We start from the raw sequence: 14,059 nt of genomic DNA, 5'->3' as shown, positions 1-14,059 counted from the left end.
ATGTTTCAAAAGGAATGTTGTATTTTATTATAACGGAGTAAATATCAAGCGTTAACAACCAAGCCTTGAAATCATGGTTTAAATAATATGCGCTTAAATGCAACTCACATCGCAGAAACACTTGTGGAGTGTACCGATAGTAATTTTATACTGTTTTAATCGTCGTAAGATATCGTTATCATAACCTAATGAAGTACAATGGATTCTAATACTTTCGTTTTTCTTCAAATAGAACATATGCAAAAAAAAAAAGCTTGAAGGGCTATCACGTGAGTACAATGTTCTTGGTTCTTTGTCTTGCCATCATCAAGAAACAAGGGATTGTGATATGCTATTAGTTTCACAATCCAAGTCTGTATTTGACACTGTTCAACTATTGTAGTATGGAAGCTAAGACAGAATACTAATTTGCATCTTTTGTAACAAATATCGACAGTTTATCACTTGCACTATCAATACATTTGTCAACGTAAATTACGTGACATTTTATGCAAACCATTGCGTCTTTAATTCCCTTGTTTTAAATAGGGTTATGTTTACGTTACTGTTGACTGTAAAAGAGGATGCATAATCATTTATACAAATAACAAAAGCAAATAAAGTAACAAGAAACCATAAACTACAATTCCCTTCTTATTCATTTATATATTTACAGTCTGGAAACGTCACGTATAATACGATTGCATTGGTGGTGTTCCTAATACCATATATTTGAAACAAACAAACCCACGATATGGTTAGTTTCATTCATTTAACAAACTATGTCCATTTGTGACAATTGGTTTCATAATATTCTTCCAATATCACCTAGTCGTATCGCCCATCTATTCCAGTAAGTAACCTCCGAGTGTACTAAGCATTTCCAATATTTCCATCTATACGCGGATTTAAACATGTATAGTGGCCGAACTCCACGTTTTTGTCTTATAACAGCTATCACGGTATGATGTTTTGTAACACTTATGGTTAGAGTTAAAAATTAACCGTTCATTTGTATATTAGGAGACTCCTGAAGTTAACAGAAGTTATTACTTGGCATATTTTTATCGCTGTTATAAATATGAACTTTGGTAAAGTCAACAAACTAAGCAACCGTGCATACAGCCCACAGACAATGTACATATAGATGTATACGCACTGAATGTTAGTAATTGGAAAGAAAATCTGTCGAAAATATATCTACTTCGAATTGGCTGGAGAGCCTGAGACATTTTAAGCTATTTGTTACTTCGTTTCAGGTAGGTAACAAAACTAACTCTATTTAGCTAACTTGTACTTGTACGACTATCACAATAGCTGCCCTACTAGCATAGCTGGTGGTTTCATACTGATTCCAAGCCATACTTTTTACGTTCTACTAGTAGTATGTAATATTATGAACATTATGTAACGTTTAGACATAGTTCTCACAAAGTAATGTGAATAATGCATACTGGTTACGTTTTTCTTTACTCAAAAGGGAGAAAAATCAAGTATGGCTTTGAGTCGCTGGTTTCTTTTCATCTTGCTAGTTTTTCAAAACTATGGTAAGTTCAATAAACTAATATAAAACTGGTAAAGTATATAGGTGTACAGCCATTGCAAGATAACATAATATATATGTTTTACTGATTTAGTGTCAACTATGGCAGATGTTTGTTGGAACTGATGTTTATGATATTGGAACTTTATATTACAAGCAGACACAGACTGATTGCTAACATTTCGAAGTTTTTTTTTAGTTTTGTTAAAACTTACTCATAGTAATTATCGTGATTAACGTTTGGAGTAAATTCTATTATCTATTAGATCAAGTGCGTGGTGATGGTTGCGAGCCAACACAATATTTAGTTGTCGGAAAACCAGGAAAATTGGAATGTGCATTTGCTACCGATGTCCATGGTATAGTTTGGTATAACTCAACAAATACTGTTAATGAGCAACCGATCATTAAAGTAATTCGAAGTAAGAAAAGTGGAGTCGGTTTTGAGACAGGCGAATTTGATGTAGACGTAGATGGTTCGCTGATATTAAAAGAAGTATGTATACAACACGAGAACACCTATACCGCTTTAAAATTCCAAAGTCAAGTGGAATCACCAACCGTTCATGTTATCCGAGCAGTAACACTTGGTAAGTGTCTTGGTAATATATATATATATATATATATATATATATATATATATATATATATATATATATATATATATATATATATATTTATATATATATATATATATATATATATATATATATATATATATATATATAAATAAATATTTACATACATATATTGTGTCTGCATATAAAGCGGGAGGCTCAGGTTTGAATCCCGGTGTAGGCCGATAGGCCGATTTGTTTGTGTGTTTTATTTTTTCCAGATTTCCAAACTCATTACTATTGCAAATAGAAGTTAAATACGATAAGCAAAACACATATTTTAATATATTATAAATCCCAAATACGAAACATTTTGATAGCGTTATGTTTTATCTAGTTCTGTTGCCAACTGCTCCTCATAACGTTGGACTTGTAATCTTTAAAATACTGGTTTGGCTTATTTGAAATGGTCAGACGAAAATTGGTAACATTACTGATTTACTCTGAAATGGTTTGTAGTTTCCATATGTTACTTTTTTCCCTCAAAATTTCGTTAATACAATCATTATTATATTTTCAAGGAGTTCATTTAAATGTGAAAAGTTTGTTACCTTGACATATTTAAATTTTATATTCTTAGTAAAACCGTTGAGGGCTTTCCCCCTAATTGACGAATGCGGTGACGTAAAACAATCCTGTTTTATAAAATTAGAGAGCGGTTCCCAGGCCCATTGTTCCATCGAAAGGACTAAGCCAATGGTTGAACTTTACTGGACGAAACGAACTGAACATGGGGACATTTATATTACATCACAAGAGACGGATTTAGTTCATGAAGGTGCTACAAGTTCTTCGTTCGCAACTGTAACAATAAATGACATTAGTTCAACACTGTTGTCATTACTTGTTTGTAACGCAAATTTTTCTCATGGACTTCTTGAATCGAACGAATCACAAGTTCTTGTTGAGCATGAGAAGGTGAAAGAATCGGCAGTTGAACCTGTAAATCTGTGGTTTGAAAAAGGTTCCACTGTGCATCTTAATTGCTCGAACGGTGAAATGAATTACCTATTGTGGAAAAAGTACGATGACAACATGAATGAAGATTTAGCCGTAGCGTTTTCCATTGGAGAAGAAGCTGTTGAAGTATTGTCAAATGATTTCGAGTTAGAAATGTACGGATCACTAACTATAGATCAAATCAATGTGCAGCGTGAAGGAGTATATGCATGTATTTACAACGGTGGTTTGGTTGACAATGTTAATATGTACAATGTCTCAGTGTACAGTAAGTACTTGTTTTTTGTGTAATAAACATTGAATTTGTTAAATATGTACGTCAAGTTTGTTCTGTCATCGAAAAGGATTCGTTTGAACCATGTAATCCTAAAATTGTCTTCGTCGTTAAAGTATGTTTACAATATGTATGTTTATTTACTAATGCCGTAGTCCTTCAAATTCGAACGAATTGAGATATATTTTGTCTTTTCCTGTTTTCAGGATACCAGACAACATAGTAATTTGAAAGATGCATCATATATATATATATAAATTCGATACTGCCTTAGGCTATTTAGTGCAAGCCTATTAAAACTCTACCTTATCCTTTGTTTTTAATGATAAACGATATTTTTGAGCCGCGCTATTGTCTGTAGTCAATTTATTAGATCACTTGTATACAGAGTATTTTATTCCCAATCAGATTTATGTGGAAATGGGGCATGTTCTGAGCGCAAAGCTGTTTTAGAGATCTACCGATGTTAAAATTAGGTCTTGTGTCTTCAGTTATGATTTAAGTAATACTGAAGTTGAGAAAATACATGATAGGAAATGTATGACGTTACGTGTAACTATATTTGTAATCAACGAATTTGTATAGTACGTTCTCTTTATTACAGTAACTCCAAGGACTTTAAATCCTGTGATACATGGTTGCATAGAACAGTCATACTGCGTGCTGGAAGTCAATAAAGTTGGCACTGTTAGCTGCTCTTATTACGGAGTTCGTCCCGAAGTTAACCTTAGTTTGAAAACATTTTATGACAGCGACTCCGAAATGCTTTCATTCTCCGATGAACAAAGGAATGTTAAGACTAACGGCGAGACATTTGACGTCACTCTCACTTCACAATATATGTTACAGAGCACAACGAGGAATCGCATAACGCTGGAATGCTCTGTTAGTGGCGGTAACTTCGATCTGTTTGACAATTCGCAGAAGTTTGATTTATTATTTCATAAGGGTTAGTTGTTCTATTGTTCGGGAGGGGGTCAAAGATCAACTTCCTCATTTTTATATATGCTACTAAGAAAACTAATATTGCACTTTTGAGATCAAGATAGAGAAAAGCATGGTTCATGTATTCCTGCCGTGTGCAAGCAACTTATAGAAGAGCTTAAACGATGTGCAAAACATTTGCTTGCTTTTACCTTATCAAATATCTTTAAATATACATGCTTGTGTGTGTATACTTTGTAAAGTGAACACTTCGATGTAAATATTGTATTTCTCTCACTTTTAACTGACTCATCACGATCGTATAGTAAATCATAGTATATTATCATCAATAAGAAAAACAAGGTATTACAGAACTGTAATGAAACCAATGATTCTACTTCTTTCATTCGTGACATAGACTCCGAGTTATTTACAGATCAAACTACAAGAAACGATCCAACAGGTACACTAAAGACCTACACACTCATAGCTGTGTCCCTCGCAATTTTCACTCTGGTGACAATGGCGGTTATCATTTCGTTGATTGTCTTTAGTAAAGGTATGTTCGTTTCCTTATTTCCGTGCTTTCTTAGAGATAATGCTTATTTACGCTTTGAGTTCTATTGTCGTGCAATAAATTACTTACGGTGTAGAATTGCACATTATTTTCTTTTAGTAATAATACATTAATAAACCCATCAAATCTGAAAATTCCGAAGATCTCATTCTCTTAACTTTTCCACACAAAGGCAGCAGCATATTCCGATGGAAATATATATGCTAGCTGCATCATTTATATTTTATGAAGCTTTAGAATGATGTTGCCTATTCAAACTGTAAAGCAGCTACGATTCATTATTGAAAAAAAGAACAACAAATCCAATCCTAATGATGGTCTATACACAATTACAGTAGGAATAATTAATGTGGAAGGAAGACCCTTCCGCCAGTAATAGACAGACACATTATTGAAGGAACATCTCGTGTTTATATAGTAGACAGCTCTGATCAAACAGTGGAAGTTTTATTGTATGTTTAATATCTGTATTTTTTTCTTTCCTTAGTGAAGAAACACAGAAATCATCAGCGGGAAAAAGCTACAGAGGCAGAAGAGGTAACGCTAGTTTGCATTTAAATGGAGTTCGGGAAACAATTGGGTCAAAACGATACAATAACAAATAAAGGGCGTATTATTTTATAAGTCAGAAGAAGATGCCTGAGTACCCATGCGTGAGACTACATTGAAATGTTTACGATACTTATCATCTCAACAACATTTACTATGCAATTATCATGTAGTTTCCTTAAAGTTGTCCCTTACAATGACATCTTTGCATTGATCTAACCGCATTACTTGATCTTGTTGGTCTCTACGGAGGGAAATTTTTATAGAAATTTGATGTGTTGCTGTTGCTACATTTTGTTGCTGTTGTATCGTCCTGTCTTTTTTTCAGCATTTCAACATCAAACAAAAGCAGTGGTATATTGATAGCTAATAAAGCAACATATATTAAACCGTCACTCGGTACCGAACTATGTAATTGAACTGAATTGATGTTCAGGATGTGGGGAAAGAATTATCACGAACATACTGAACGATGCAGAAATGTATAAACCTTTATTATATTTATTTCTTGTCCAGGGTATCCCCATGATGTATCCTGAGAAGCAAGACATATCAGGTACAACTAAAATAAGTACACATTATGTGATCAATAAGAGTATAATATTTATCTTTGGCATCATCGTTTGATTTTAATTCGTTGATGGGCAGGTTGAGATGACATTGTTTGTACTGTGTCATACTTAATTTAAGCATATGCATACCAAAAAAATCGAACATTTCGTTATTTTGTTTTTCAGACAAAACAGCTTCATTTCTGAATGAGATTCGAATAAAGTACGAAACCCTTTATAATTCAGTGACTCCGGTACCTTTTAAACTTGACGATAAATATTCAATGGACCATATCTACGTCGAGAATGGTATTGAACTAAAACTGTCATCTTCAGAATCAAAGAGGTCAAAGCAGATCAATTTGAGTTCCCCTGGTAGTATTTTAGATGATCATCGTATGACGTCTCATCTGCGAATGGTCGTAGGTGATCCTGGAATTGGAAAATCAACTCTTGCTCTTAAACTAGTCTACGATTGGTGTAAACAAACTTCACCTCTTAAGAAGTTTGATATTCTCGTTTATCTTCGATTACGAAATTTAGCGTCAATAAATTCTATATATGATGCCATACAATTATCCTTGCTACCAAGAGACACGTTGCTTACTGGAAGCGATATTAAGAACATTCTGCAAAACGCTAAGTCGGGGATTCTCATATTGGATGGTTACGACGAATATCCAAACGAAGATAAAAACTCAAACAATGATATAAAACATATTCTTAACAGGGAAATGTTTCAACATTTCACAATAATTTTAACAACAAGAACACAGTACCTACCAAGCGACATAACACCCAGGTCAGATATTGTACGTTTGACAGGTTTTAACGAAGCCGCTCAGGAAGCGTACATTCGAAAAGTAATTGAACAAGGTCAACTTCAAGAAGCACAGAACATCAAGGACCGTCTGCAGAGGAATCCCATTTTAGGAGATTTTTGTCAAGTTCCACTATTCTTTGTCATGTATGTTCATTTAGCTCCCGAACTAGGAGATGATCTGAGTATTTACACTGCCACTAGTTTCTTTCGTTTCTTAGTATCATGCCTACACAGCCATTTCATGAGAAAGAATCCCACCATGGAGAGAAACAAGACACAACAGTTTGAAAAGAACCATGGTAAACTTGATAAGATAGCTTTTGATAGTCTTATGGAAAACAACAATCATGCTACCTGGACAAGAGATGAAATGTGTAAAGAATTAGGCGATGAATTTTACGAGTATTACATCAAAGTTGGAATTCTAGCTGAAGAAGAAGTTTTGTTTATTGATAACAAACCGGGTATCTCAGAATCTGAACATATTTACACCAAAATAAATGTCAGATTCTTTCACAAATTGTTCTGCGAATGGTATGCTGCTCATTTTCTGTCACAGTTCTCTGAAGATTCATCGGGTGTCAAACTACGGAAAACACTGAAATGTTTAGACCCGTTCATTCTGCAGTACGTCTATCGGTTTGCGTGTGGTTTAAATCCAGAGAGTTCTAGTGAAATCATAAAATATTTGCAAAGTACACCTGATGGTGATATGTTCGTCAATCTATGCATTCTTGAACAGTCCGGAAATGTTGAGTCAATTAAGGAAGCTGTGCAAGAACTTTCTTTGGGGAAAGTGCAAATAAACAGTGAAAGTAGCAGACTGCTGCAACGGTCGACGTTGCAAATCATTGACATTGCTTCGGCAATGAAGGTAAGAAAAATATAGTTGAAGTTTTATATATCAATTATTCCCAGCATTGTTTACTTTGACTTTCTTTCATTAACAGAGTTACAATACTGTAACTCAATGTTGGGCAATGTATAAACTGATGGCTGTGTGCGGATTATAGTGACACGTGTAAAATGGGGTGTTTCTGGTAATTTCGAGATCAATTGAGGTCGATTGACCACTTCATTACGGAAAGATTGGCCCATGTTGGAGTAAACAAAAAGCACAGACACATTTATATATATACGTGGTCGTGTTGTATATTCCCTTTGCAAAACATTGCACGGCTCCGAGGAGCCGCCAGTTAATTCCTTTCTTCGAATCCTCATGAAAACCCTTTATGTTGCCATAGGTTTGCCGATCAACATATCTTGGGCACGCTAGCTCATCAAGGATGACCCCTGACATTTGTGATTTGCATTTATTTAACACAATTGTATTAATAAATCTTTAATATTTTTGTTTCTACTTGTCCTTAACGTGTTATGTGTGTTTTCTGTAAAACGCATTCTTTTTCAGATTCAAATAAATTGCTTTCATCTTGAAAATTGCTTTAATGATGTAAATCTGGAGAAAGGATGTATCACGTTAAATTCTGAAGTGCAAATTTGCAAACTGACGTTCGTCAAAGAGTTAAAGATCACAGAAATGGGACGAGAGCTTGTTCTCCGGGAAGTCATTGACATACTTGATTATTCAAGTTCTTGTGGCGGCATAGAAACTGTGACGTGCGTATGATTCAAATTTTACTTACTTTTGTATTATTGTTGTCTATCTTGTTAACGCTAAATTCTAAGAACTGTTTAAACACAAGGAAGGATCATTTAAATATTAATTTGCTGATTACTTGTTTGTACTTTCAGATTCGACTGTTGCTTACTTCCTTACAAACTTGAAGACAAATATGTCTTTAATCGATTGAGGAAAACAAATATCAAAAGTAAGTGTGATGCAATTATTGTGAATTATTTCATGTCCATTCAACGATTAGATGTATGATCATACGCACATAACCTAACGTTGGTCAGTTTGGTAAACTGTATGTCTTATTCCTTTCAGTTACTTGGATACCTGTTGGTACATGGTACCGTCTTCGAGATTTGAGCCACTGGGAGGTTTGTGATATTTTCTACATCGTTCATTATTGTACCTTTTTCTTTGTAACATTCTTCTCATTTTATACAGGGAAGTCATCTTACCATATGTATGCTCTGTAATCAATAATAACATGTTTTTCCCGACATCATGGATCTTCCGATAGCGATGCATTGATAACCTCATAAATATGTGAATTTACTCTTAAGCTGCAGCCCTTATCGTATGTGTTAAAATTGTCAATATGTTATTATTAGGGAATATTGATCCATGTCTTGCAATATCCCGTCACTATATCCGCACTGAATGCATAACAAGAGAATCAACCAAGTACTTTTTCATTCCCCGTAGGATATGTATGAAGGTAACAAAATGACGCATACAGATTACCTAAGCGAGGTAAGTGCTTGTGTTATGGAGTATATTCAGTTTGGTGATGACATGTGTACTCAAAATAGTGAAGGAGTCAATTCGGAAATTAAATCAATGCCCAAACTGGAATGTTCAGCAAAGTGCCAGGAATTTTAAATCTGTACTATTCAAGATAATCATGACACCTCTAAATGCCTATTTCACGAGCAATTTCATAAGGGTTAGACGAAATCCATGACCGGTGGCGTGATGAGATATTTCTACGCTATTTTTTGGTACGCAAAAAATTCCAGATAGTGTTCATTAGGAAAGCATGAAAAAGAATACCTCACTTGTCATGGTGGACAGGTGATCTCTTTAAGGTTTGTTTTCTTAATGAAACCAAGAGATGGTTCTGTTAGGATCATTTGCATTGAGTCAACTAATAGCCTGCGTTGGTGTCAAACTCTTTCACTAAAACAACGTGGGTGTTATTTAAAAAATTTAAACATGCAAATGGTGGGTTGCTGCCCTAAATGTGTCACTAATACACACTACAGTAAATACATGTTAATTGATCTTTCAAATATGCAAATGATGGTAATAGGTAAAATCATCTGGTGTAAGTGAAGAATATTGTTCATTCTAACAAGGACTTTCAGTTGCAAAATGCTGTGAAATAAAATGGACGGCGTTCATTGTGACAATGACATTATTCAGTCTTTAACTTACATTTAAGATATGTAAATCAATTATGATATATTTTCATAACTTTTGCGATGTAAGATAATCCTAGCCAAGGAGATACAAAAAAGTGTTCAAATCTGTTGCCCAAATAACTTACATCCATCAATTATTTTAAGTGCCTTGAAATACTTTAGAAATGTCCTGCTTGCTATTAGTTATTAGTATTAGTTATACATAAATAAAGGTAATATTCAAATTTTCCCCCTTTCATATCTAGGTAGAAAACTTTCGGGAGGAATGGAGGTTTGTAGCTTTTCATTTGTCTTCCTCCTAGATGTTATTATAGTGTGCATCAGTTGCTATATGTTGATAACAGCACGAGAAGAGATATAATCAAAGAAACGTTTCTTTGATTCTTAATTTATCTCAGCCAAAGAAACTACCAAGGGCATGTGGTGATTATGTTACAGTGAATAAGTATCTGTTAATAGCTTGTTATGTATAGTTGTAGTATTGTAGCTGCAAAATAAATCTCTTTGATGGCTCATTTTCCACAAGTAAGACAAAACAGACATGCATGACACGTATGAGTTAAATGAATCCAACATACTGACTAACCAAAGTGATTAGTTTTACCAAATATTTTTTTCATAACATTCCAGTGATACTGAAAGGCAGATTAACAGAAAATCACAGAAGCAGCGATGAGGGTTAACATAGGGATTACCTATGTGCACGAGGGAGTTGGAAATGAGCGTTGGGTTCCAAATCCTTATCGGCACGGTACCGATGCAGATATTTAAAGAGATAAGAAACTGACTTTCGTAACCATTCAACACAGTGTCATTGGCGTTTTCTGAGCACTCTTATCAAGACTCATTGTGATGAATTGAAGTACAAACTTCAACCAATAATTGGGACATGCAGCACTCCAATGAAGATTGCCTTGCATATATGACTGAGGCTGAACTATTTTAAGCATTTTATTACTAATATTATTCTTATTGTTATTATTATTATTATTATCACTAATTTGATCAATAGAATGATGTGTATATCTGATTGGAGTAGAGTAGAATAGGCATGTCTGCTAATATTACTTAATACGACAAACAAAACAGCCAGCAATTAGTTGGAAGCTGTTCACACTACAATTATGCAAGCAAACCTGGGTAAAGAAGCGAGTCCTGTATTATTTCTTTTTTTTTTAAATATCACTTAGACCAGATTTTTGCATCAGTTTATCATGTTTAAAACCATTACATTACCAAAATACTAAATAAAAAAACAAGTCAAACAAATTGATTTTTGTTCTTCAAATTCCGATGTACTTTTGAAAATGCTTTTAAATGTAGTGTCAGAGAATGGTACCTAAATTCTCATTATTATATTCTCATTATTATTATGCATTTGCTGATGACTTCAGTTGACCGCCGTCTGACCCCGCTATGACTTCAATTAGATCGGCCTCCAAAATCTCTTCAGTTAATGCAAGTCAACAATGCAATTGATCTGATGTAACTCTGACTCAGCCGCCACTTGACACAGAAGAAAACAATGGACTCGAAGTATAATATAGAGATTAAAATGCCGCTACATACTCTGTATTGATAGACGTTTGGACTCGTCTATACTTAACTTGACTAATTTGGTGACTTAACTCGACCATGTGTCTAACTTGACTTCCCTTGGGCCAACTTTTGAATGACTTGACACGTCTTGTAACACGACTGCAGTTACAGTCATTTAAAAGGGGACTCGCTACATCACTGCTTTGTGGATGTTTCACACACTACTATGAAGAATTATCTCATCTATAAAATGTTCAGAATCGTATCGTTTTGTTGTTATTTAAAACCAACTTTGTCATCCATGTTTCTCTTTCCGGCTGGTATAAACCGACTGCATCTACTTTTCAGAAACGAATCTTTAATCTTTGGTTCCTTTAAATGCTATTACTAGCATAACAGTTTCGTTCAAGAAAGTTAAGTTTATAATAATAGACCGAGTGAAATATGGTACTTTGGTTTAAGGATGCATTGTGATAAGTCAATGAAGCCATATGTTCAGTCAGCCCAATTGAACATTTATGGCGGACTAAAGTTCATTCCGTATATAAACGCTTAAAGGGCAGAGTCAAAGCTATTCATTGTTGTTATTCCAGGTACCTTGAATTGTTTTTATGAAAAGCGAATTCACAGTATTGGCAGACAGTATCGACGAGACATGAATTTCACTTTCAGATGCGTTTTAAGAAGAAAGAAAAAAAAACACTTAAGATTTCGAAACTGTAAGCAGTTTTACCTCTTTTGTGTTATTCTTCAGTTTATGTAATGTACAGAAGGGTAATTGCATGCTTCTTATATTATCTCAAGGTGACGAAAGCTAAAGCTTTAAACCTTTCAATTATCGTTCAAGTTTACGACATAGAATATAAAGCAGTTAAGTAGTGATGGTTTGTATTTATACTACCAAGGTCATGAGCTACAGTTAGCCCGATTACAAATTTATGGCGTGCCAAAGTTCATTCTGTAGACAGACAGTTTCGCTTTGGATAATGTTTAGAGCAAGTTTGTTTTATCTCTGAATTAATTGGCGAAATCTATGTTATTTATTACCAGAATTTATTGCAGTATGATAAAATTTTGTTTGACAATACAAAGTTCAATTAATTTCAGAGGATAACACTTGTCTGTGTTCAAGTCAGTTGCATAGAAGGAGAGGGAAGGGATACCACCCTGATATGTGAAGTACCTAAGCCTAGAACTGAGATTCTCTAAGCAAGATTACTTAACAATCAGTGTTTAACAAGTTAGGTCGAAGGTCAGTCCGTCGTATGGTATAGTTGTATGTCGAATTAAATGAATACTTATGTCCATTTGTGTCAATATAATATTCCGATGTTATACACTTGTGTAGTGTTTGAAGTTGTACTACAAAAATGTTCTTCAAATGATGCAACCTGTTTGCAACTAAAAACTGTTACTCAAATCAAAAACAAAAATGCTCAAAAGTAAGGGAATAAAAATTTGTTATATTGCATGATGTTTTAAATCTCTACGATTAACTTGAAGCAGCTTTTTGCGTCCTTTTCTATTATTTTCTCAACCTCATTGACCCCACGATACCATAACGACATAGATAAATAGTTATCTATTTAAATATAACAAATATAACAAATTGTGGAATACTGGTCGAAAACAATTACAACTTTGAACGTTTTTTCTTGAAGATATTTTCCACCATTAAGATCGCAATAAAGCCCGCCCATAATATGAATATTTAAATTCTATGAGCGACATGTTAATGGCCATTCGCTGAGATCTCGGGAAATTTGAGTTGTGCAAGTGACTTCCAAGTTGAATTTCATTTGCAAGGCTTGGCGAACTGATTACGTAACACACAGGCTAACGTTCCAGTCTAATAACCTTGAAAAGTCAAGATGTGGGCAGTGGCGAAAAATAAACGGCAGTCTTACCAAAGGGCGGATTTTCACATTACTATAGAGCGGATTTTCAAAGGATCTATTTTAAGCCCCGGCTCATAAATAAACATATTAGCTAATCACTGATTGGTTGATTTCAAACTAGTGGATTTGGGGAACTGTATGCGATTAATTTTAAAATGAGGCTTCTAGGGAAGACACATTACTCATTTCTGCAAAGTCCTTCATTACTTGCTAATTAACGCTCTTGACAGGGAAAAAAAAAACTTGACTAGTACCTTAGTTTGCTCTTTAGTGATGAATATATGTAAAAAATGGAAAAACGGCGACAAAACGCAAACAGCTGATTTAAGTAGTTAAAGTTCATACTGTTTGGATATTTAGTGCATACTCCATGCAATATTCCTTACTGAAATAATATACAACATATATATTTACATCTGAGAACCCATATTGTTAGAACAATGTACATTATTTACTCTTCGAAATATTGATTTGTGCTATCTGAAGACGATTGACCGGTTAATGCATGAAAATATTTATTTGTTAACAGAAAGATTATTTTACACCGGGTGGATTAAAGGTGACAATCCATGTTTTCGCCCACATGTGCAAGTGGTGTATTTATAACAACCCAGAAATAAAGAGGAGAAAAGGCGAGTGATCATTCTTTCATCATAACACTTCGTCCCGACAGTAGCCAAGTCTTTCTCCTATGTCATTAGCAGCAACAAGTCTAAAATTCACAATATCTACTACATGGCTATAAACTCAACATACATTACATATGAA

At 34.3% G+C, this 14,059-nt stretch overlaps 1 protein-coding gene across 2 annotated transcripts; it reads left to right on the top strand.

Annotated features, from left to right (window-relative positions):
• Positions 1–1,088: 1,088 nt before the first annotated feature.
• Positions 1,089–13,341, top strand: LOC139977345 (uncharacterized). 2 transcript variants are annotated; one of them, XM_071986635.1, is made up of 15 exons: positions 1,089–1,238; positions 1,460–1,526; positions 1,789–2,112; positions 2,720–3,367; positions 3,978–4,322; positions 4,716–4,856; positions 5,362–5,411; positions 5,940–5,979; positions 6,161–7,671; positions 8,209–8,417; positions 8,553–8,629; positions 8,749–8,804; positions 9,136–9,183; positions 10,100–10,125; positions 10,485–13,341. In XM_071986635.1, exons 2-15 carry the CDS (start codon positions 1,475–1,477, stop codon positions 10,528–10,530), a joined length of 3,573 nt encoding a protein of 1,190 aa, XP_071842736.1. In that variant the 5' UTR covers positions 1,089–1,238; positions 1,460–1,474; the 3' UTR covers positions 10,531–13,341. The 2 variants fall into 2 exon arrangements, 1 of the variants encoding a protein (XP_071842736.1); XR_011796506.1 differs by lacking the exons at positions 8,209–8,417; positions 10,100–10,125; positions 10,485–13,341.
• The last annotated feature ends 718 nt before the right edge of the window (positions 13,342–14,059 follow it).

This window comes from Apostichopus japonicus, chromosome 12 (genome assembly GCF_037975245.1).
Source record: "Apostichopus japonicus isolate 1M-3 chromosome 12, ASM3797524v1, whole genome shotgun sequence".
In the NCBI taxonomy this organism is placed as follows: Eukaryota; Metazoa; Echinodermata; class Holothuroidea; order Aspidochirotida; family Stichopodidae; genus Apostichopus; species Apostichopus japonicus.
This window is presented reverse-complemented; position numbering and strand designations above follow the sequence as displayed.

Bases quoted from the DNA above. Each gene is read 5' to 3' on its own strand.
- LOC139977345 (XM_071986635.1), top strand. From the start codon at position 1,475: ATGGCTTTGAGTCGCTGGTTTCTTTTCATCTTGCTAGTTTTTCAAAAC. The intron at 1,527-1,788 runs GTAAGTTCAATA...ATTATCTATTAG, and splicing joins GCTAGTTTTTCAAAACTATG to ATCAAGTGCGTGGTGATGGT. The intron at 9,184-10,099 runs GTAAGTGCTTGT...TTTCATATCTAG, and splicing joins ATACAGATTACCTAAGCGAG to GTAGAAAACTTTCGGGAGGA.